The sequence below is a fragment of the Protomyctophum bolini genome (genome assembly GCF_963924005.1).
Source record: "Protomyctophum bolini genome assembly, chromosome: 11".
Taxonomy (NCBI): domain Eukaryota; kingdom Metazoa; phylum Chordata; class Actinopteri; order Myctophiformes; family Myctophidae; genus Protomyctophum; species Protomyctophum bolini.
In genome coordinates this window covers 31,101,995-31,125,689 of record NC_137872.1, presented here as the reverse complement: position 1 = coordinate 31,125,689, position 23,695 = coordinate 31,101,995, and the positions used below count along the sequence as shown (strand labels likewise).

At 43.9% G+C, this 23,695-nt stretch overlaps 1 protein-coding gene across 1 annotated transcript; it reads left to right on the top strand.

The window, feature by feature from the left end:
- Positions 1–14,446: 14,446 nt before the first annotated feature.
- LOC308324665 (5-demethoxyubiquinone hydroxylase, mitochondrial-like) lies at positions 14,447–23,133 on the top strand. The gene is made up of 6 exons (XM_080776871.1): positions 14,447–14,667; positions 15,815–15,999; positions 18,196–18,310; positions 19,015–19,154; positions 20,785–20,853; positions 22,423–23,133. Exons 1-6 carry the CDS (start codon positions 14,568–14,570, stop codon positions 22,498–22,500), a joined length of 687 nt encoding a protein of 228 aa, XP_080632997.1. The 5' UTR covers positions 14,447–14,567; the 3' UTR covers positions 22,501–23,133.
- Positions 23,134–23,695: the final 562 nt, after the last annotated feature.

The following is a 23,695-nucleotide window of genomic DNA, read 5'->3' as shown; positions in this document are numbered from 1 at the left end:
ACTAGCTCTTCTGTCTTCTCATAGGTGGGTGTCAACACAGAGAGTTTCACTCTTGTTTTTGCCTCTTCTTTTCCCCTCCTCTGTCTGCCCTCCCTCCCTCCCTCCCCCCATTCTTTTCTCCCCTCCTCTCTCTCACCCACGTGCTGTGGTCACCACACCACCAAGTCTCTCTCTCTCTCTCTCTAGCTCTCCCTCCCAAAACACTGCCTCTTGTTTGATTTGTTTAGAATAGTTTTCAGAGGACAGTGGATGGTTCACTGAGCCTTGTAATGTTGTTTTCATTCATCAGACAGACAGACAGGAGGAGACAGCAATGCGCTCACACAGGAGAGACAGACAGAATGGACAGCTTGACAGTGAGACAGCATTCCTCTCACACAGAGAGACAGGTAGACCTATAGACAGGGTTCAGCATCTGCACACTGTTGGAGGAGACCTACTGTAGGACGTAATGATAAGTTCACACCAGAAAAGTCCTGCAAAACAGAAAAGGCCATGCAGATTGATCATTATTTCCATAGTGACAGTGATTCACTATGGAAATAAAGCACTATTTGATAAGCCTTGAGTCAGAAGTGCAAAACCTTCTTGATTAGCCACCAGAACATTCCATGTGAAAGAAAAGAAAACTTACATTTGCAGTTTTTGAGACTCAAGAGCCAATCAATCAATCAATCAATCAATCAACCAACCAATGCGCAATCAAATATGCCTACCGTATACTACAAAATGCAGCCGTGCATGCTATAGTTTTGACATTATTCCCCGGAGCTTTGCCCACCATCATAAACAGAAGTTGAGAAAGCGCAACAACCTCACCACAGAACCACACAAAATAATTACAGCCATTTCTCTCTGCCTGAAACCACCCATTCTGCTTAGCTTAGAGAGCTCTGAAAACACCCGCAGTCATATAAGTTTAGCTGTCCAATATTCAAATCTTTCATGATGACACAGTTCCCAAACAGAGCACAATACAAACGGATTTCAAATTCTCACAGAGCTGCTTGAATCCTTTACAGAAGGAACACATGAGTAGATCCCTTTATTTCTTTTAATCACTTTAACCCATTAAAACCAGGAAAACATCTATGTGCATTTATATAGCGCCTTTATCCAAGGCGCTTTACATGCACCCATTCACACACACATACACAGATTGCGGCGGAAGCCATGCAAGGCACCAACCAGCACATCAGGAGCAATTTGGGGTTCAGTGTCCTGCCCAAGGACACTTTGTAGACAGGAGAAGGCGGGATTCGAACCGCCGACCCATCGGTCATTGGACGACCTGCTCTACCTCCTGAGCCACAGTCGCCAACAATGTAATTATTGCGCTATTCAGAAATTGTGAAAATGTGTGCAAATCTTTCAATCTTTCAACATATAACCAATCATAATAACATCATGTTATACATAATATAATTTCCTCCTCAGCATCATGAAACTTTCAATAAACCTTTGGTCATTTTATCTACTCAGGCTTATGTGAACACTCCAGGCAGTTCTTAAGTTGCACGATTCAGTATGGACCCTTGACTTATACAACAGAGTTCCTCTGTTCTAGTGCCCACAAAGAGTGAGCTCAGGTCAGTAAACTCATGTCCATACTATTCTCAGATGTCTTGTGTGAGAGAGGCCACACTATATATGTGCTCTTCGTTTTGTACTGTATACCATGCAGTCTCACATTGACACAATATGCGATCTCCACCTCCCTCCCACATTTCCACACGCAGTCCGTGAGAGGACAACCTAAACTGTGTAAAGGTTATCCTCAAATAGTCCTCGGAGTTTGATGTGCTGAGTGGATGACATGTTGGTTCAATAGGTCTTACGTATATATCTATCTGTACATCATGTCTTGTTCTGCAACTCACCCTAGCTGGGAGTGTCCTGAGCTGTTTCAATGTAGACACCATGTCAATTACACTTTTAACACAACTGTGATAGATTACCCTCTGTGCGTGCGTGTGTGCGTGTGTTTCCTAGTACAGTATATGTACATGCATTTGGCATCGTCATAGGGAATTTAAAGCGAGTCAGGCCTTTAAACAACATGCATACAGTATGTGTCTGTACACAGTTTACAAGCACCCAAGGAGAGTTTGAAAACACTAATGAGTTATGACAAAAACTCCCATATCTGCTGGGCGAAGTACAACAACACAGCAGTATGATTTGTGAGCTGCTGTGATAGGAGAAGGATGTCAAATGGAACACACCTAAAGATTACTACTGTACTGTATATTCCTAAAGTGTGTATTATATTCAGTTACCAAAATTCATGGAACCGTTTTAATATTGTAATTATTAATATATTATTATCACCATAACAATGTGTAAATGTATGTGTTTCCTTTGTGGTTTTCAACAAGTGTCATAGACCGCACTGCAATCTGCATTTGGGGGAATCAAGACTGGATGATCAACATGAGCTCTAGTGCCATAACAGGTAAACAAACACACACACACACACACACACACACATATATATGTGTATATATATATATATAATATTCAGCAAAAATAGCAGATCTAAAAGCTCACAACACTACAGTATATGTTGTGAGGCGTTGTGAGCTGGTAGATCTGCGATTTTCGACTAAGAGATTTGGTGTAGTGTTGAGGGAGAAACCTGGTTCATTGGCTTCAATCAGAACCCCTAAAGCAAAGTAAGCTATTTTCTTATAGACATATACATGTATGTAAAATTTTACAGCAATTTTCTTTTTACATTTTAACATATATATTTTGTAGCATATTTATTTTTAGGTAAAAAGGTCTTTTAAGTCCTTAAATTGAAATGTTACCCTGTGATACTCTGTTAGTTTGTTTAATGTTAAGCACGCAATCAAATCATCTGGGGACCCCTCGAAATCATTTGGAGACCCCAATTTGTGCTCTAGAGAAAGAATAGAATTAAAATAAAAACATCAATACTAAAACAACTTCTGCACTTAAGCAGGGCACCCGGCTTTGAATCTGTGGTAGTATGTATTATATGCAGTTTCACATCACCCCATTAGACCCCAACTCTGGTGCTGTGTGTACTCCATAATACCAAGAACTGACAGCCACATGCCTGCGATCCCCCTCTCTTTCTTTACGATTAGCGGTCAAGTGTTTATGTGTTAAGGTCAAGCCAGGTGCTACACTAGACTCTTTTTGATGGATGATGTGTGATAAGTGTGTACTAGTGTATAGGCACGTGCTGTTTGTTGGAGATTTGATGGCCTATAGTTGGCTGACAGGCCCGGGGAAAAAAAGAAAAAAGAAACACCCCTGTGGTTTGTGTCGAAAAGGCCCAGACTGTACTCAGCAACTAGAGGACAAACAATCAAGGGGAAAAGAGAATGTCATTTTGCATTGTTCCAGCATGTGTCAGTCAGTAAGTATGTACTGTATTTGTTAGTATGCCTGTGCCTCCATCATCTCTACCATATTTGTATGCACAGACGTGTACCGGCAATCATGTAATTCAGTGGTTCTCAAACTTTTCAGGCCAGGACCCCCCAAATAAATCATATTTGAAGTTTGAACATGGTACTACTACAAAATATTTATATTTGAACTGGGGACCCACCAAAAATATTCATATTTGAACTGGGGATCCCCCAAAATAATCATATTTGAACTGGGGACCCCATATCACCCTGACAAACACTTGTAATAGTAGGAGTTGACATTTAGTTTGACTCTGTTCCACAGATAAATATTGTGCAAATAGCTCACAACACAACGCCTCACTCTCAACCCGTCAAAATGTGGCAGCTCCGGCTCCCTCTAGCGTCTCCAGTGCCACAATCAACTTCTATTGAAATAGCTGTGCCATCCTATTTGGACGCCAGTGGATATATATATATAGCCACACACAGCGCTATTGTTATATGCCACTTATTCTAATTGGAAAGTACAGAACTGTACAGGACAGTACAGTACCGCTCAGGAGACCTGCAGACCTTGCGTTGTTAACGGACTGTCAGTAAACCATTAGAGAAGAATTTTGGAAGTCAGCCAGTTGCCATTCACCTCAGGAGATCTGGCAGGAAGTCTCCAACATGTCAGCATACTGTATAGACTTATGGCAATCTGCACAAGACAATGATTGCTCAGGGCGATGTGATTGTGACCTAAATAGCAGCCACCACAACAATAACCTATTGTTAGGATGGAGAGCTATATCCAACAAGAATAGATTTTATTTTTCGGGGAAATGTGAGGATTATCACGTCTTCCTCAACTGGAGGTGATCCTCCCAGTTGCTTTTATGTGTTTTGAATCATATCCATCAAAGTCATAGACTAGTTTAAAACAAGATTAAATGAAAACAGAGTGGTCAGGGACTCAGGGAGCAGTATTAGCCAGGTGCAGTAACACTGGAGCGGGCTATAGCATGGGGTTCACTGTCATGTTCTAGGTCAGCTTTGGCCACATTTAGCTGAAATTAGGTGATATGACCCAAAACCCTTTGAACTCCAAATTCTTTCATTAGGAGGGTGGCAGAGCAACAATGTTAGAAGTAAGAGACACCACACCTGTCACGGTGTGAGTCAAGTTGAGGTTAGGACCCAAACGCAGAATGTGAGGCAGAGGCAGGAACGTCAAGTTCAGTGTTTTTATTGCGACCAAAACAGGAGTCCAGGTACAGCAATTCACAAAACACAGAGGCAGTCGGAAACAAAACTAGGAACACGAGGAACACAGGGAAGCAAGGGGAAAACTAAACTGGGAAAACTAGGGGATCAAACAGGCAAGGCATCAAGGCTACAAAAATACTCACAGGCAACAAAAGCAACGAACCAACGGAGAACTGAAAACACCAGGGTACATAAATAGACAAGGACTAACTAGACACAGGTGAAATACAACAGACAAATCAACTCAGGGATTGGCTGGGAGAATAACAGGACACAGGAGGGGAACACTACACTAATCACAGGGTTAGACAAGGCAGGTAAACATGGGCAACATAGGAAACCAAGAGACACTAGAACTACAAAATAAAAGGTAAATGTACACAAAAGTAAAACCCAAAACAAGGAACATAGGGAAACACATCGGGGTGACAGACCAGGTCACGGATCATGACAGTGCCTCCCCCTTAAGCGGTGGCTTCCAGACAACGCTTCACATCTCACAAAACAAAGTCCATAACATCGAGCAGGGCGGGCGGTGGGGGGTCTGGAAGGAGGGTCACTGGGACAGGGGATCAGGGGCAAGAGAAAAGACTGGACTAAACATGGGACTGGCAGGATCAAAACAGCAAAACATCTTTGCAGATCTACAAGCTCAAAACCAGTAGGGACACGAACACTGGAGAGGCTTAGGGCAAGGGTCACACAGAAAGGCAGGTGGGGAGACACTCAGACAAGCACACAGACAAACAGACAGGCAGAAAGTGAGACAAACCGAGAGACAAACAAATTAACTGACAGACAGTCAAACAGGCGGACAAACAAGCAGTCAGACATAACAGGGGGGTAAAACGGTTAGCAGGGGGACTAAAGGACTGGGGAGTAGACAGACACACAAGAAGACTGGCATACACACTCGCGGACATACAGACAGGGAGACATGCAGATAAACACATAGGGAGATCAGCTAACGGGGTGGTAGGTGGGACAGAGTGGAACAGAGGGGGTCGGGGACTGGACGTAGCCTGGGGAAACTGAGGGCCTGAGATGGGTCTAGCAGATGTAAAAATATGGGAGCTAGTTTGAAAAACTGGGGGAGTGGGGCAACTAGGAGGACAAGCAAGGGGACTAGGAGCTGTGCTGGGTCTGGGGCATGGAGACAGGGGAACCTGAGGACAAGGAGACACAGTCACTAGAAGCGAGGAGCGGGGGTCAGGCGGCACGTCGGCGGGGACAGCCGACGGGGGGTCAGGCGGCTGGACCTCGGTGGGGACAGCCGAGGGGGGGTCCGGCAGGACCTCGGCGGGGACAGCCGAGGGAGGGGCCGGCAGGACCTCGGCGGGGACAGCCGAGGGAGGGGCCGGCAGGACCTCGGCGGGGACAGCCGAGGGGGGGTCCGGCAGGACCTCGGCGGGGACAGCCGAGGGAGGGGCCGGCAGGACCTCGGTGGGGACAGCCGAGGGGGGGTCCGGCAGGCCCTCGGCGGGGACAGCCGAGGGGGGGTCCAGCAGGACGTCGGCGGGGACAACCGAGGGGGGTTCAGGTGGGACTACAGGCGGAGGAGCTGGGGCTGCAGACCAAGGAGCTGGGGCTGCAGACGGGGCTGCAGGTCGAGGAACGGGGGCTGCAGGTCGAGGAACGGGGTCTGCAGGTCGAGGAACTGGGGCTGCAGACAGGGCTGCAGGTCGAGGAACTGGGGCTGCAGACGGGGCTGCAGGTCGAGGAACGGGGGCTGCAGGTCGAGGAACGGGGTCTGCAGGTCGAGGAACTGGGGCTGCAGACAGGGCTGCAGGTCGAGGAACTGGGGCTGCAGACGGGGCTGCAGGTCGAGGAACTGGGGCTGCAGACGGAGCTGCAGGTCGAGGAGAGCCGGACAGCGGAGGGCCAGGCATGCTGGGCGGCGGGGAGCCGGGCAGCGGAGGGCCAGGCATGCTGCGCGGCAGAGAGCTGGACAGGCTGGGCGGCGGGGGCTCCTGGATGCCGGACGGAGGCTCCTGGATGCCGGACGGAGGCTCCTGGATTCCGGACGGAGGCTCCTGGATTCCGGACGGAGGCTCCTGGATGCCGGACGGAGGCTCCTGGATTCCGGACGGAGGCTCCTGGATTCCGGACGGAGGCTCCTGGATGCCGGACGGAGGCTCCTGGATTCCGGACGGAGGCTCCTGGATTCCGGACGGAGGCTCCTGGATTCCGGACGACGAGACACACTGGGAGCCAGTAGACTGGGCCTGGGGAGCAGGCCGGGCAACTGGTGAGGCAGTGGGCTGAAGAACAGGGGAAACTGTAGGGACTGCCTCCCGACAAGGCAATTGGGGGAAAAGGGCACCCCTACTCTCCCACCTGAAAAAGGCTGTATACTTGGCAAATTCAGGATCAGTGTTCCAATAAATAGCAAGCGTCTCCAGGAGCTCAGAATCTTCATAGAAAACCTCCCTGCTAACCCCAAAGTCTTTCCAAGAAAAGGGCAAGCAGGGCATTGTTTCAGGCTGGAGAGTAGTTTGCATACTTGCAGATCGTAGGCTTGCCGGTGCGCTGCCTATAGCAGCCCACAAGCCCTTAATAGGTTCTGTAAGCTTGCTTGCTAGGTCTGGCCTGGAGTAGGCCACACGGAGAGTCTGCTTCAGAGCTTCAATCTTCATCTCTGCACTGGTGGAAGGACGTGCACAAAACTGAATAATGGAGACCATAGTCTGAAGCAACTTACTGAAATCATCCACCTCTGCATCATCTGCTGGGTCCATTCTTGGTTGGTTCGTTCTGTCACGGTGTGAGTCAAGTTGAGGTTAGGACCCAAACGCAGAATGTGAGGCAGAGGCAGGAACGTCAAGTTCAGTGTTTTTATTGCGACCAAAACAGGAGTCCAGGTACAGCAATTCACAAAACACAGAGGCAGTCGGAAACAAAACTAGGAACACGAGGAACACAGGGAAGCAAGGGGAAAACTAAACTGGGAAAACTAGGGGATCAAACAGGCAAGGCATCAAGGCTACAAAAATACTCACAGGCAACAAAAGCAACGAACCAACGGAGAACTGAAAACACCAGGGTACATAAATAGACAAGGACTAACTAGACACAGGTGAAATACAACAGACAAATCAACTCAGGGATTGGCTGGGAGAATAACAGGACACAGGAGGGGAACACTACACTAATCACAGGGTTAGACAAGGCAGGTAAACATGGGCAACATAGGAAACCAAGAGACACTAGAACTACAAAATAAAAGGTAAATGTACACAAAAGTAAAACCCAAAACAAGGAACATAGGGAAACACATCGGGGTGACAGACCAGGTCACGGATCATGACAACACCAACTATTTGACCTTCAACTTCAACCAAATTTGTATGTTTACTTGTCGTGGGATGTGTTGATATGTCTGTTTTAATCAATTTATATCACCACTTTTTTAACGGCCTGCTCAGGGACCACAGATGAAAAATAGTTTTGGCTAACTCTGGCTCATTTACATGGATGTGAAAACGTTAACGATGATTAATGTCCCATGGTAAATAAATAAATTTATAAAATTTGGACAGACATAGTGGATCACTTGCTGTACTTGCTGTAGTGAGTAAGAACTGCAGCCCCGGTGTTAGGTCTCTCTAAGCCACACGTGTCACCCTGCCACATCCGTCCCTACCCTCTCACACTGACCCGACTAGCCAAAAGGCCAGGAAACTATTTGATTTGGAGAGTAGAGCCAACCGCTCATATAGTCAGTCACTTACAATTCTGGACCCGTGATGACATATTACATTGGAGAGTTGGAGACCCAATATGTATTCAACGATATGTTTATTTCTGTTCAGTGAAAGTGATATACTGTACTGTACACATACATACAGTATACGTACATTTAGTAGACCCAGCCAAAAGAGTGGATACAACTCTTCCTTAAAAGCCGACAGCTATGTGTTTGCATGCAAGAAAGACTGTACTTTTACAGTACGTTGACATATTCTCCATGCAGTTAGTTTGTCAAGCTAACAAAGATGCTGAAAAGAAGCTAAAAAAAGATATAGATAGATAGATAGATAGATAGATAGATAGATAGATAGGAGGCTAGACCCTCACTAAATTAACATACACCAAGATGTCCACAAATAGAATACACAAACAAATATTACACATTAATATACAAAAATATATTGATTGTCCAGGCTGTGAGTTACGCACGGATATATCGTTCTCCACCATAACTCCTAAAACAAAAGCGTCCTTATAGCGAACAGCCAACGCAACATTCAGACATCCAAAACAAATCTGGATACTTATCCAGGATTGAACAGTGAAAAACAAAATTAAAGCCATCACCGACACCTCCACATAACAACTGTATGACAGCATCCTAAACGATTCCCGACACATTGGATTGTGTGGCTAGAGTTAAACAATGCCGTTTCTAAAGCCAGTCCTGCAGAGCTTCAGTGACTCCACCTAATTTGCTCCATTCATATCGTTGCTGTCGCGCCGAAAAAACGTGTATCTCCATATTTCAACGCAGATTAATGCTCTACTAGTCTACATCATCGTGCAAGAATGTCACACAAAAACAAAGACAATTGCTGATGGTGACACTGACACGTTGTTTGTAGCCATATTTCTTTTTTGAATGATTAAGAAAAAGGAACGTTTTTCTTTTTGGACATAGAAGGTTTCTACCCATCAGCAATGATATCTTGGTATGTCCACCAAAGTGTTTTTTTTTCCTCACAAAGGGCACACAAGGGCTAGAATTCCGAATAACGTATTTCAATTCTCGGCGACCAGATAAAAACATCAAAGTGAACACGCAGAACAACAATTCAAAACACTTCAAAACATACTTCAAAACAACTCTGGGAATCTGTTTTGCACCATTTGTCTGACCTCTACCATCACTTCCCAGCAGTGTTGCCATGTCCGCTTACTATAAGCGACTTCGGGCTTGTTTTTCTGTAAAAGTTGCAAATATTGGTAGTTGCGGCTTGCATTTTTTTGCTGGTTTCTAAAGTGTAGCTGCTTATTTGGGCTTGCTTCCTAAATGCTGTTTAAAACCGTAGTTCTCAAACATTTGTCAAGGACCCCCAAATTATGTAATATGTACTTGTCCGCGTATCCCCATCTGAAAACATTTTGTGCCAGGGACCCCCTGTACTAACCTGACGCTGCCAGATCCAAAAAGCTTGCTGGGCGTGCAAACACAACCAATCATATCGACGTGTCTATATACCGTCACATCCGCTTTTGCACATATCCCGCCTTTAGCTCACGCTGATTGGTTCGGTACGAAGCAGATCTGACTCAGGGCTCAACTCCGTCAGAGATCCCAGATGAGTGTTGTGTTGGGGAATATGTTTCCCCAATACCGCCCTCATCTGGCAGCGTCAGGTTACCCCTGTACCAGATTTGTGTTGTTAAAATGTTTTGTAGCTCGGTTAATGTTTTGTAGATCGGCTATCTTGAAATAGCCAATGTGTATACAGTAGGTTTAAATTGTGCTCATGTGTTAGTCACTTCTTTTGAGCTTGTCCTAGACCTGGTTGCTTATTTCTCTCGCAAAATCTGGCAACACTGCTCCCACTCTCTCTATACTTTTGTCCCCTGGTAGTAAACATTTTAGATGACACTTATCCGGAGCAACATACGATTATCGAGTGCCGTAAGGCGTCAAGTGTCTTATTCAAGGGCACTCTTGACAGCTGGACACGGCTTCATAGTGGACATTGAAGTTGGGACAATTCCATTTGCGGGCCAGACTAATCACTACTATAGGACAAGCAGCAACTCCTTGACATTTATGTCTTATTCTCCTGTGTATCTCTATATTGCAGTGTTGGAAAAAGTACTCACATTTTTTACTTAAGTAAAAGTATCAATACCACAATATATAAATATTGTGTTACAAGTAAAAGTCCGGAATTCAAAATGTACTTGAGTAAAAGTGCTCATTGTGCCGAATTTCACATTTTCAATTAAAAATCTTTTGAAAATAGCAGATGATTCGGTAAATGAAGTGGTTAGTGTATGTTTTGTAATAATAATCATAATGTACAAAGTAACTAAAGTTTTAAAATAAATGTATGGAGTAAAAGTACAATATTTGGATCCGAGTTTGTAGTGGAGTAGAAGTAAAAGTATTGGAAATTGGAAATAATACTCAAGTACAAATACCTCAAAATAGTACTTAAGTACATGTACTTTCCACCACTGTTATATTGTATAACCGTCCTCTAATAGGCTTGTGTAGGAGTGAGTCTGGATACTTCTTGGACCTCTTCTACTTGGTTCTGCCCAGGCAGAGCTATTTCTGACTGGTTCTGCAAACCCAGGAAGCTGCCTCACCCACCGTGGTATTCCCCACCAAAGACACATGCACGCTCGCCGTGCACACACACACACACACACACACACACGTGCGCGCACACACGTCTGTGAACATACGTGCAGACATAAATGCAATGTTCATACGCAGACGAACCTTGCGTATCTCTTCCACGCATCCCGACATCCATCCCGTCCCGCTGATGGGGAGACAGACGCTGGCCACACTGAGGTCGAGTCGTGGTGAACCGAGGTTGGGTCGCCTTCCCTTTGGCTTCCCCCTCACCAGCCACAGCCAGTCTGGCCTAAAGTTATGCTCTCCTTTTTTGCCTCTGCATTCTCAGACATGGGAGCACATACTTGGGGGAGATGGCAGACTGCTTTTCATGCAGTATACTATACATGCTGAAGACAATGCACTACTATGGGGTTGGAGAGGTTAGTATGTCATGTGATCTAACATGTTCTCTCTGTTGTAGGTTAGATCTGATATTTATTTCATCTCCTGAACGGTAAACACATGGTTTGCTTTGCCTCCTTTCCACAGAAAGCCCTGCGTGTTTTTATTCATGGGATTCAGTTACTGGTGAAACTGTAAGGTGACAGACAAAACTTGTGTCCCAATAAAAAAGATGTAACAGGAGGCACCCGAACTGATCCAGTGATCTCGTTCAACCTAGATTCGGCACAGACATGAGGTTAGATTCGTTCTACTGCTATGCCACCAAAATGTGGAATGCCCTACGAGCAGACATCCAAAAGTGTGACTCCTTACCCTCCTTCAAAACCACCATAAAAGAGCACCTGTCTGCAATTTGCAAGTCTTCCAAACTTGACACCTGCAATGCCCCCCTCCCCTTTCTTGTATGTCTTTAAATGGAAACAAGCCCTTAGGCCCTAGGGCTTTCTGTGTTATCCTTTTAGCAGCATTGTAGAAGCATATAGCAGGACACGCGTCTCGTTTCGTCTGAGACATTATATATACGTAGACTACAGCAGGAGAGAAAAACATCCAAGGTGTGATTGACTTTTTATAGAATTCAGGTTACAAAAGCTGTATTTACAAACTGATAATTAACGCATTTCGACACCGTGAGGGTGTTGATGTACGATAGTATAACTATACAACTGACAGCCAAGAAAGAGTCCACAGAGACATGGCCATGGCCCTGTGGTGAGCCAACCTACACAAGATTTACTTGCTGTTGTCAACTTAAACAGATAGTGCAAAAGCAGATGTTTTTGCCTCAAAATATGATGGAAGACAGCATACTTTCGGGTAAAGGTTGTCGAAAACAAAAGGTGTAAAGCAAGGTCAATGAAAGATATGTCGTCATGGTTAAAAAAAATGTGACCATTGTATAGAACATGTGGTCGGAAAGCGTCTGCATGTACAAATGCATATAGAAGAGTAGACAACTGGACAACAGGACCTTTGGTGGGAAGGTGGTGAAAAGAGGGGTCAACCAGTATAGGGAAGCATACAGGAGCACCGCAAATGTGGGAGTAAAGTGGCGGACGGACGAACAGACTGGTGGAGGGACGGACAGAACCATCTTTAGAGCTCTGTTGCCAGAAGGGCAAAGAAAGAAGCTACTATTCTGCAATATTATCAGTATGGTCTTATCCATGTTGATTCTGCATTACTGAGCTGAATTGTGAAAACAGAGAGATCTCTTTTCTTTTCAGATGGATAACCTTTCAAAGCTTGCCCAGCTTGCTGATGCAGCTGCACCACACACACACACACACACACACACACACACACACACACACACACACACCATCACGTATATAGCAAGAAGACAAGAAGATGTTGTCACATACTGTATAGTAACAAAACAATCAACATTGAGAGATTGTCTCCATACCAGTGATGAGACCAAGGACTTCACGTTGTGGCGCTCCGCTAGCCTGGCTTGGGGGAGAAAGCTTCAAATGACTCCACGCTATGAGGCTGGCCAAGCCAGGCTAGCGCTCCACCACCTCCATCACATTGCTGCCCGTCCTCACCTAAAACCATAGATAGACCACCATCCAGAGAAACACTGGCCACTCCCTAAACTCCCAGTCCAAAACCATTCATGATGGTAACACTGCCTTTCTTCGTGTTACATGAAGAGAAGTTTAATTTCAAAACATAATTTAATTTCAAACAGATACAGATTTTCAGATTTTAATTTCAGACAGATACTACACCTACACTAAACAATTTTTACTCAGAGACTGTACAAGTGGAACCAAATGGACCCATAAGTGTTAAGACTCAGGAGGTTATTTCTTTCGTCATCTAACAACCAGCCAAAGTTTGACAAAAGCGGAGTATCGTTCAGTACACGTACCAGACATTGATCTTCGTTTATGGGTTGTGTGGGATGTTGAATCACTCTCACTAGCATGTTCTTCTTCTTCCACTGCAGGTTGCAAACCGATGGAGATGTTGCATGTGCTTACCTTAAAGAAAAGGACAACGGCAGAGATTAAAGACACAAAACGCTACTGTTGTCTGTATATCAGCAATAGTATTCGCGACAAGTCCCATCATGTGACTGTAATGTACTGTCTGCTTCTGTTGGACAGACAGATACTCACAACCCAGCCAGGACATCAGCTGTCAAATCCCGTGACCCCTTTATATCCATCCAGTCTACCTTCGATCGGCCTGTGATACATTAGCAACGCATTTTCCATCAGTTTCAATTGTTTATAGAAATCACCCGTATTGTGTTTAATTATATAGCTTAAACTAAAGGCTACAGTATTCATTTGAGGGGAGCCTATGATTTTTGTTCATCTTCAGGTAGGCTATATCGCGCTTACTAAAACTGTCTGTCTGTCTGTCTGTCTGTCTGCCAGTCAGTCAGTCAGTCAGTCAGTCAGTCTGTCTGTCTCATTACATTGATTAACTGCCTCATTACATTGATTTTACCCCCATTGCAACAGGCTGATCTCTCCTCATATGACTATTTGGCATTTCTGAACAGTTTTTATTGTTTTCTTTCTATTTCTTACCATTGAAAACGGCAAATGATGTGATAGACCATATATCAATCAATCAATCAATCAATGCACACACGTACGCATGTACGCAGTCAGTCACGCACACGCACACCACTAGTATCACGCATGCACGCACGCACACACACACACACACACACACACACAGTCACACACACACACACACACACACACACACACACACACACACGTCACACACACACACACACACACACACACACACACACACACACACACACAACCATTATTATGAGTCTGACAATAAAAAGTCACATTTTCAATTTTCACACCGACACCTGTATGATTTGTCATCATCATTTCTTCTTGTGATGTCTCTTGCCCAGCAGCCCAGCACAGAGACATCTGGCCCCATATTATGCATCTGTGTGGCCACGCCACTGGCCAGCATTGAAGACACAGATCTCGACAGGGAAACAGATTTTCGCACAACACCGGGTAGGCGCGGCGGTCGCAACGTCACTGAAAAGCGCCCGTGTTGTGGTTGCTCCAGTCCATGCTCGTCTGAATGTCATTCGTAAACATTCGGAACCATTTCTCAATTTAAAGTTTCCCTTTTAAATTAGACTCGGAATCTTCGACAACATGCACGGGGCTGTTACTGTTAGAGCTCGTGTCGCACTCACACGCCACGCCGTCTCAACGGTCTGCCCGTCAAGTTCAAGACAACTCTATTCTTCTAAGGGTAGGAAAACTTCGATATGACTTATGTCATGCTTTCTCTAAACATTTTGAATTATGGATATTTCACTTTCAAACACGTTTGGGTCATCGTAAGTTTCGTAACGTGTATCCTGGCTTTTGTGTTGCACCGCAGACAGTTTTTAAATTGCTATATTCAGTATTTAGATATTTGTGATGTTAATTTGATCAGACACGCCCCTTAAACCATTGTAACTTCAAACTACATTTTAATCATGTTAGATTAATTGAAAACATGCATGGTTCTGTTCTGGTGACTAATATTGACCTAATGCGTGACGGGCCTATGTTTTATTTTTAAATTTATTTATTCAATTACTTTTTTTCATTGATTGATTGATTTTCATTTATTTAAAAATGTCATTAAAAAAAGGAAAATTACCCCAAATATATCCATTTAATAATACTTAATAATCCATCTTTGAGGGGCTTCCAGGGGTTCCCTGGAAATTACTGGTAAATGGTGCATTTATATAGCGCCTTTATCCAAATCAGGGAATTTTATATTATCAGTATAATGTAAAATCTGGGAATACATTTCTTAATTCTTACCAAGAATTGTATTCACCAATGTGTTTGTAAACATATCCCACATTGCCTAACGAGTGTTTTTCGTGCAAAACTAATGCTTGGAATGGATTCAGAATCACGAAAACCCCCTAGTTTGACCCCTAGTTTGGCCTAAACCCCCTAGTTTGGCCATAGCCTCTTGCCCAAATATGCCCAAAATTGCTGACTTCATCACATTTGTGGCTATGGCCACTTTTAGCCCAAGGAGTGTTTTTTGTGCAAAACTAATGCTTGGATTGGATTCAGAATCATGTAAACACCCTAGTTTTACACGTCACATGTTACTTAAAAGCATAATGCAATTTAGAACATTTTGCCTTATAATGGTTGTATGGTACCCCGTCCCCAAATTTCAGCAGCTGCCAAAAATTCCCCTAGGGTGGTTGAATAGAAACCAATGATGTGGTATATGTTAGTAGAAACCCTTACAAACACATTGGTCCATGGCCTAACAATGAATACCAAACTATGGGGGTCCCTGAAATTAAAACGTTTGATAGCCGGTAGCCTTCTGTAATTAAATTAGTTATTACAAGCCAGATGTATTTTTGTCCCACTAGGGGTTGCAGCAGGGCTCCAGTGCTGGCGGGCCTACAGCGTGTTGCCTGCTGACCTGGACAGCGATGAGAAGGCTGTGCTCCACAGCATGCTGAGGGTGGACCACGCAGGGGAGTACGGAGCCTCGCGCATCTACGCTGGCCAGATGGCTGTGCTGGGCAAGACCTCCACGGGACCCGTCATACAGGTATGGAAGTGTTGTGTCACAGACAGAGATCCTATCAGCGATTTGTTTAACACATTGAGACCTGAGACCAGATTCTACAACGTGTTCTTAAATCCTATCCTAGTGAAAACCTGTTTCTATATCATTGGTGGTCAAACTATTTCATGTCACGGAAGGGCCCCAAAATGAATTAATTATATGTAATTGGCTGCCGACCCCCATCTGAAAATATGTTGTTCCAGGGACCCCCCAGAAGCAAAGATTTGAGTTAAAAACATCTGCTGTGAAATAATATATATTCAATTAAAAATAATAGCAGATCTACAAGATCATAATGCGGCACTCTGGGAGCTTCACAGTCCCGCACAGTAACAAATTATTAGAAAGAAGTGAAAAAGGGCAGGGTACTTATTTTTTATTTTTTTGTAATTATATGTTCTGCCCAAATATTGTGTTTGTTGTCATGATTTGTCACGATCCGAGTTGGCTTTGTTCAAGGCTTACAGATCTTTAAATAAATACTTTTTGAAATTTTTCCTGGGCCTGTCATCGTCATGAATGGGGCCGGGACTGACGCTCTATAGGCCACTGCACGTACAGGCTGGGGCGGCACCTGTCAGCAGGGAGTGTTGGGTGGGAGTAACGAACAAATGCCCTGCTAAGTCCTCCCGGTGGGGGCTCCTCACCGGCAGGTGAGTTGGTAGGATACAACAGCAGTGACAACACAGAAATGTGTGTGGGGAGGAATTCATTGGCATAACGACTAAATTGGGGAGGAAATTATACAGTGCTAACACATACATAAGGTGCATATTATTTTGAATAGATATAGAAATCCTGTATGTGTTTTGAGTATGTTTGCCACTACATTATTATATTCATTTTCATGTGCAACTTCTATGCCATTTATGATTGTGCTATTATGACACACCATGTAGTTTGGTTGTGGATTTTAAAACGAGTTTGACTTCAAGTATTGTGCAGCGTGCTTTTCCACTGTTGTTTATTACCATACCTGGAATGTGTCACTCAGTTCACTGGTGTCTGGTTGGGAAGCAGTTGTGAAACAGCATTGATTGATTCGTTTTAGTAGTCATTACACTTTATATTATATCTTAACATTCTTATACAATACCACTATTATATTTATTGTTATTGCTACTACTTGTATTTGCCTGTAACTCCCTCTCTGTCTCTCCTCTCTCTCTCTCTCTCTCTCTTTCCCCGACACGGTCAAGGCAGATGGCCACCCACCCTAGAGTCTGGGTCTGCTTTAGCTCTGTTCCATAGCTCTAATGCGTTGCATTAGAGCTATGTTACTATCAACTTCCGCCGCTCGCATGAATGCAGACCAGCCTCTACTCTTTAGTGTAAATAAAAAGAACGTTTTTGCTACTCACCAAAACAAAGGCGAGCACTCTGAGCCCCCCACCACACGTATAAACTGTACTTTTTGGCCAAAAAGGGATTTTGTTTCCACCGGAAAAAAAACATTTTTAGTTACTCCGCTGCGCCCTCTACTGATATTGCCCAGAGAACTGCCTCATAGAGAATACTTTTCCTCCGGTGAAAAAAAATCCCTTTTTGGCCAAAAAGTACCGTTTATACGTGTGGTGGGGGGCTCAGAGTGCGTCCACTAAGGAAAGTAGTCTTTCTATTGACACAACCCGCCTTTGTTTTGGTGAGTAGCAAAAACGTTCTTTTTATTTACGCCAAAGAGGAGAGGCTGGTCTGATTTCGATTTGAGATTTAAAATTGTAAGTTCCATAGCCTTGTACTGCGCAGGGCAGAATCGTAGAAGCAGTAGAAGGTTATGGATCAGAGCTAGGTCTGCTTGAAGGGGGAGTTTTTCGTTACCACTGTCGCACGATTGCTTGCTCAGGGTGGGATCTCTGTCGGGTCTCTGCTCTACAAAGTGTCTTGAGACAACTTGTTTGTGATTTGACAATTTAGTCAGAAATGTAAACAGCATAAGGTAAAGACAGTCGGACATTTTGGCTAAAAGGATAACATGTCAAGGGCAGGGGTATTAACCATGTTGAGTAGTCACACACTCACAAAAAATCCTGAGAGGTGCAAAAGACATGACCAAACTTTTACACCCCTGTCTGTATAGGACCCTAACACCCTTCTAATCTGAAGGACTCAACAGGTGTTAAATTATTACACTAGGTGAGCAACACAGAAGAACATGTTTATGTGGTTTCCCTCCTGCAGGAGATGTGGGACCAGGAGAAGAGCCACCTGAAGAAGTTCAACGAGCTTCTGGGAGAGCACCGCGTCAGACCCACTGCCCTCCTGCCTCTGTGGAACATCGCCGGCTTCGCTCTAGGTCAGTGGTTCTCAACCAGTGGTCCGGGGACCACCAGTGGTCCTTGAAGCGGTTCCAGGTGGTCGCAAGCTAAATGATTACACAATGATACACAATTAGAGAATGTAAAATAATTGTTATTTCTAGTCTCCTATGGTATCACTGTACCACATTAATACAGCATGGAATTGTGGGCTAAATCTTATCCAATGATACCAAAATATAATTTAGTTTTGGATCTGCAAGGCTAAATCTCATCAAATGGTGGTCCATGGCTCAAATTCCGATAATAAATAATGGATCTTGATATGAAAAAGTTGAAAACCACTACTCTACGTGACCAAGACCACCACGTCTCATGTCTTTACAATCTATACACACATTCCACACATACACATTTTGCGAAGAAATAGACAGAAGACTGGGTATTTCCCCCACATAATATTATGTATGATAGAATATACTGTGCATACTGAGGGATTACAGTCAGTATTTTGAATAGTTTGAATAGTGTGTGTGTGTGTGTGTGTGTGTGTTTTTTTATTTTTTTGATTGATTGATTGATTGATTGAAAATTTGAAATATTTATTAACAGTTTGCAGAATTACAGTACATTTCAAGCACAAACTCAATACAAAGACTGTTAACTGTGAGTGGACGACCCAATTAAGCATTACACTTGTTTACAAGAGTGTGTGTGTGTGTGTGTGTGTTTCTGTGTGCAGGTGCATCTTCTGCGCTGCTGGGTAAAGAAGGAGCTATGGCGTGCACAGTGGCCGTGGAAGAAAGCGTGTCCGAGCACTACAACAGCCAGATCAGACAGCTGATGGAGAACGACCCTGAGAGATACACCAAACTACTGCATGTCAGTCAGTAAACACTCATGCTGTAGTTGTTGTCAACGCGGTTGCTAACCAAACAAACACGGTCAATGAGCGCTACTAGCAAGCATTATTGTAAACAAACACAGTAAAATATGTCGGATGATGATGTTTCTAAAAACCTGTCGTTTCTCTAAAGCAACTATTTATCATAGGGCGATTTAATACCCAGATCGATACGGTTACCACATTGGGGGCAGCCATGTTTGTTGTTGGACGTCATCGAGTTGAAACAGCGCTGATTGGCCTTAGTCTCTGTATCAGATTTTCAACCGAGGCTGCAATAGAGTGTCGCAGACATTTCAAAAAGTATTTATTTAAAGACCTTTTAAGCGTTGTACGAAGCCAACTCGAGTTGTGACAAAAAACACAATATTTTGGACCAAACAAATAATTACAAAGAAAAGAAAAACAACAAAAAAAGTGTACTTTCTAATTCTTTGTTTGGCCCAAAACATTGTGTTTATTGTCATGATTTGTCACGACAAGAGTTGGCTTTGTCTGCGGCGTAAACGTCTTTAAATAAATACTTTCTGAAAAGTCTATGAGGAAAATGAACAGGGATTTCTTTTCCGGGTCTCTCGAGGGGGCGGGACTGCGACGCTCTATAGAGTCACCAGATCTGAATTCACCCAGAACATATGTTTTTAATGGCCGTGGCTAGCGATTCAGCGGCTGGAGCCAGAATACACACACACACACACACACACACACACACACACACACACACACACACACAAACCTTTACGTCACCCTCTCAGCACCTTGCTGCCAGTCACACTCGCCACGTTGGGTCAAAATCCAGCACAGAGGCGCCAGTTCAGCTATTCATAACACACAGTTGCATGCATCAATGGTGCAATGGAGAATCCAAAAGTGTCAGGCAGGTGACATTTACCATCTGACTGAAAATTGTAGTAGGAGGACCTGCCTGTCCAGGGACATGTGATTATGAAGCTCTAGGATAGAGCCGTTCTGATTGGCTCCCCGGGCAGGCATAGTTTTACTGAGGTTAGGGTTAGAGCCCCTAGGGGTACTTGAGGGAGTTCCAGGGGGTCCCTAGCTAAATTATAGATGAGATGTAAGTGCGTACTTAAATATACTTAGTAACTTTACACCACTGTTGATCACATACTTAAACTGCAACCTGGTTTAATTCCCAGCTAGGCATCAGGGTTGCATGTCATCCTTCTATTTTTGATAATTTACTGCCACCTACTGGGCCTTTTTGTAACTGCAACATGACTAGTAATTTGGACTAACAGATCAACTGTTTTTGGCCCAGGATAGAGACACTAGTTTGGAATGTGAGTAGCAGTCTGTCAGTTATGTAACATTGACTCAGGTCAATTTGTGTTTTGACCAAGGTAATTGTAAACCTGAATCATTTTTTGCACATTTTCTTTGACTTGGGCAACATAAAATGGACTACAGTAGGTCACTCTCTTGTGTATATATATATTTCTTTAGGATATAGACAATATATATAGACCAGAAGTGGCCAGTGTCACGAAGAGCTAATTTAGGCAAAAATATAATTTGCCTCAAAAATTGGATATAATCCTTTCCTCGATGAGGTTGTATTTCTGAGTTGCATCTTTTTTTCTTTTCCAGCTGATGAAGGAATTCCGGGACGATGAAATGGCACACCATGATACTGGACTAGAGCACAACGCTGAATCAGTAAGTTCAGATGTTACTCTCTGGGCTGTCGTCCACCATTCATCAAACATCAGCTCAGCTGCCAGGCCATATCATATCATATATCATATCATATATCATATCAAGGATCCCCAAATTGACACTAATTAGCCTGCGGACCCCCATTTGAAAAGATATGTCAAGAGAAGATTTCTACGGCTCTAGCAGTGATTCTCAACCCGTTTAATTTCAAGGACCCCCAGTTTGACATGAATTCATCTATTTCATAGCATTTCTGTCTCTGGGACCCCCAATTTATGTTGTAAAATCAAATTAAATTTAACTCTGAGAGTGTAAGAGAGAAGTACTGCCGTATAGCAGACAACCCGCAGCACTCCAGGTTCAAACAAAATCCGTATACGTGTAGGTGCAAGGCTCGAAGATATACATTATGTATACATTTGTACACTCTGAGAGTGTACAAATGGAACCAAATGGGCCCGGGCCATTAGGATCGTTGATGTTCATGGCTCATAAAAACAGACTTTGTAAATTGTATTCTTGCCAGTGATGTGGTTGTTGTATACTATGGTTAAAAATATTTGTTAGAGTTACGACTACAAGACTACAAGTCTTCTATGGAAGCATGGAAGCTCAGTCTCAATGCATCTGTAGATTGGCTATTATTCTAATCTCAAGCTTCAACGTGTGATTCCTTCACCTGGTTGGCAGTATGTAGAACAGCAGTGCGTGTGTAATTGCCAAACTCAACTTATCCATTGAAAGAACTTTGATTGTTCACAAAATCTTAGCTTTGTAAGCAGTGGCACCAAGTGGTGGAACACAAGAGGTGCATATGAAATGCTGCCCAACAAATGTGCAGCCCAGGAAAATAATGAGCCAAACACAATATACTATAGTGTATTTACCATTATGGCCACATGGTAAGATTTGTGACAATCTCTGATGGCCAGTTTTTGGCATGTTCGGTCTAGGTCTCGCAGTACAGTCGTCCATACATCTGACCAGCTCGTCTGTACTCTGTGTTCCTGCATCTTTCTTGAGTACATGCACGTATGTCAACCTATTGGTAATGGGGAAGCATCTGTGTCATTTTGCTATTTTTAATTTTTGACAAGCCTTGAAAGAATGGTTTAGAAGGTATTTGTAGAACCAGCCTCAGGTCTTAATGGGAAAATGTGAGATGGCCTCGTGTGTCGGCTCTCAAAGCATACAGTCGGTTCCCACAGCACCAGTTTTCTCACACCAATCAGGAAAATGTTTTATCTAGGCTACCGGTACTCAAACTCACAGTCGCTGCTATTCAGTAGGAGACATGTCAATGTAATGAGAGTGTGTGTATGTTGCATGTTTTTGTTCAGGGCTCGCTTGTGGCGAAACATCATTGATAAAAATGTCAACCATCTACTAGTCTTGTTATTGGATTGTTGTTCACGTCATCAGTCATCTAACCCTGTCTCGTGCACCTACAGTATAAGTGCACAAGCAGTAATGTAGACTGGAGAATAGTTATTATAGTATGTACAGTACCGTGCAGTACAGTACAGTAAAGGTAAAACAACAGTGTTTGTGCTGCTGTTTCCTCTGCAGGTTCCTGGCTACTGGCTCCTGAAGGCCGTCATACAGGCAGGATGCAAAGCTGCCATTTATGCCTCTGAACGTGTCTAGACTATAGAGCCGTTCCGTTCTCTAGACTGGAGCTGAACATTTGATGGCATGCATTGCAGTCGATGAGAGTGAGGAGGAAAAGCATATATGAATTCGAGTATGTTTCTGATTGTGTAGTAACTATGGGCTGTCGTCACAAGACTGCCAGCCTGTCAACCAGCTCTTGCGATGACAGCCTGTACTGTGAGAAACTCATGCTATGCCCTTTTGATATACAGTAGTGAGCACCGAGCACATTGAAAACCAACAGATGATATAATGTACGAGGCGATTATATGACAAAGGTCTGGTCTGCTCCCAGTGCGTCAGTGCGGCACGTGCCATGGTGAAGAACCTTCAAGTGTCATCCTGATTTTCAGTACATCGCCTTTCATACCAGCACTGAACCTAACACACACACCCACAAGCCCTGGCAGAGGTCCTTGCCGTCACAAATGGAAGTAAAAACTTGAGAGTCATGACACATGAGTGTTTATATAATGAATTGCGTGACTGGTTCTAAAGGATTGCTTTGGCACAAGTTCACAGCTAGTTTGATGCAGTATCCTGACAGCAGAGACGGACAGAGTTTCTGGTGTTGCTGTTCTTGAGTTGTATTGCCCCCCTCCCCCTGTTTTAAATAAAAAGACAGCCCAGAAACACCATGCACTGCAGTATGTCATGTCAAGAGAGAGGGAGGATGATAAGACTTGGTAATCATATGTTTCCTAGTAGATTGTGTTTACCATGTAGTTTCTATTGTTGACCCGTGTCATTAATTTCTCCCTTTTTAGAAAACACTATAGCCTGGGCTCCAGGTCCTGAATCGCAAGCCACTCGCATAAAAAACATAAAAATCAGGCGATTCAGGCAATGCCGAGGGCGGGGTTTTCTCAGGTGAAAATCAAACCGGCCCAATGGGGATGATCCAGTATGAACCATTCGCCAAAGAGTCCCACTTTGGCCACGCCCCTCAGAAAACGGCTGCACTGAGAGGAACGTGAAACGAAATGAAAATGTCGGGCTACAGAAACACCGAAGTGCAGCAGTAACCAGGTCCAGTCAGCCCCTCCAGTCCAAGGAGTCAAGGTACTGTCAATTTGTTTATTTTTTCTTTTGTGACAATTAACCCATCAGGCAAAAGTAATTTTGTGACTATATTCTGTATGTTCAACTGTATTTTGAGGGGCGCTATCCCCTATAACATCTGGCTTTC

What these genes read in the sequence shown, in the direction of transcription:
- LOC308324665 (XM_080776871.1), top strand. Translation starts at nt 14,568, where the DNA reads ATGCACGGGGCTGTTACTGTTAGAGCTCGTGTCGCACTCACACGCCAC. An exon ending in CCACGGGACCCGTCATACAG is followed by an intron (nt 16,000 to 18,195) that starts GTATGGAAGTGT and finishes TCCCTCCTGCAG; the next exon opens with GAGATGTGGGACCAGGAGAA. An exon ending in GATACACCAAACTACTGCAT is followed by an intron (nt 19,155 to 20,784) that starts GTCAGTCAGTAA and finishes TTTCTTTTCCAG; the next exon opens with CTGATGAAGGAATTCCGGGA.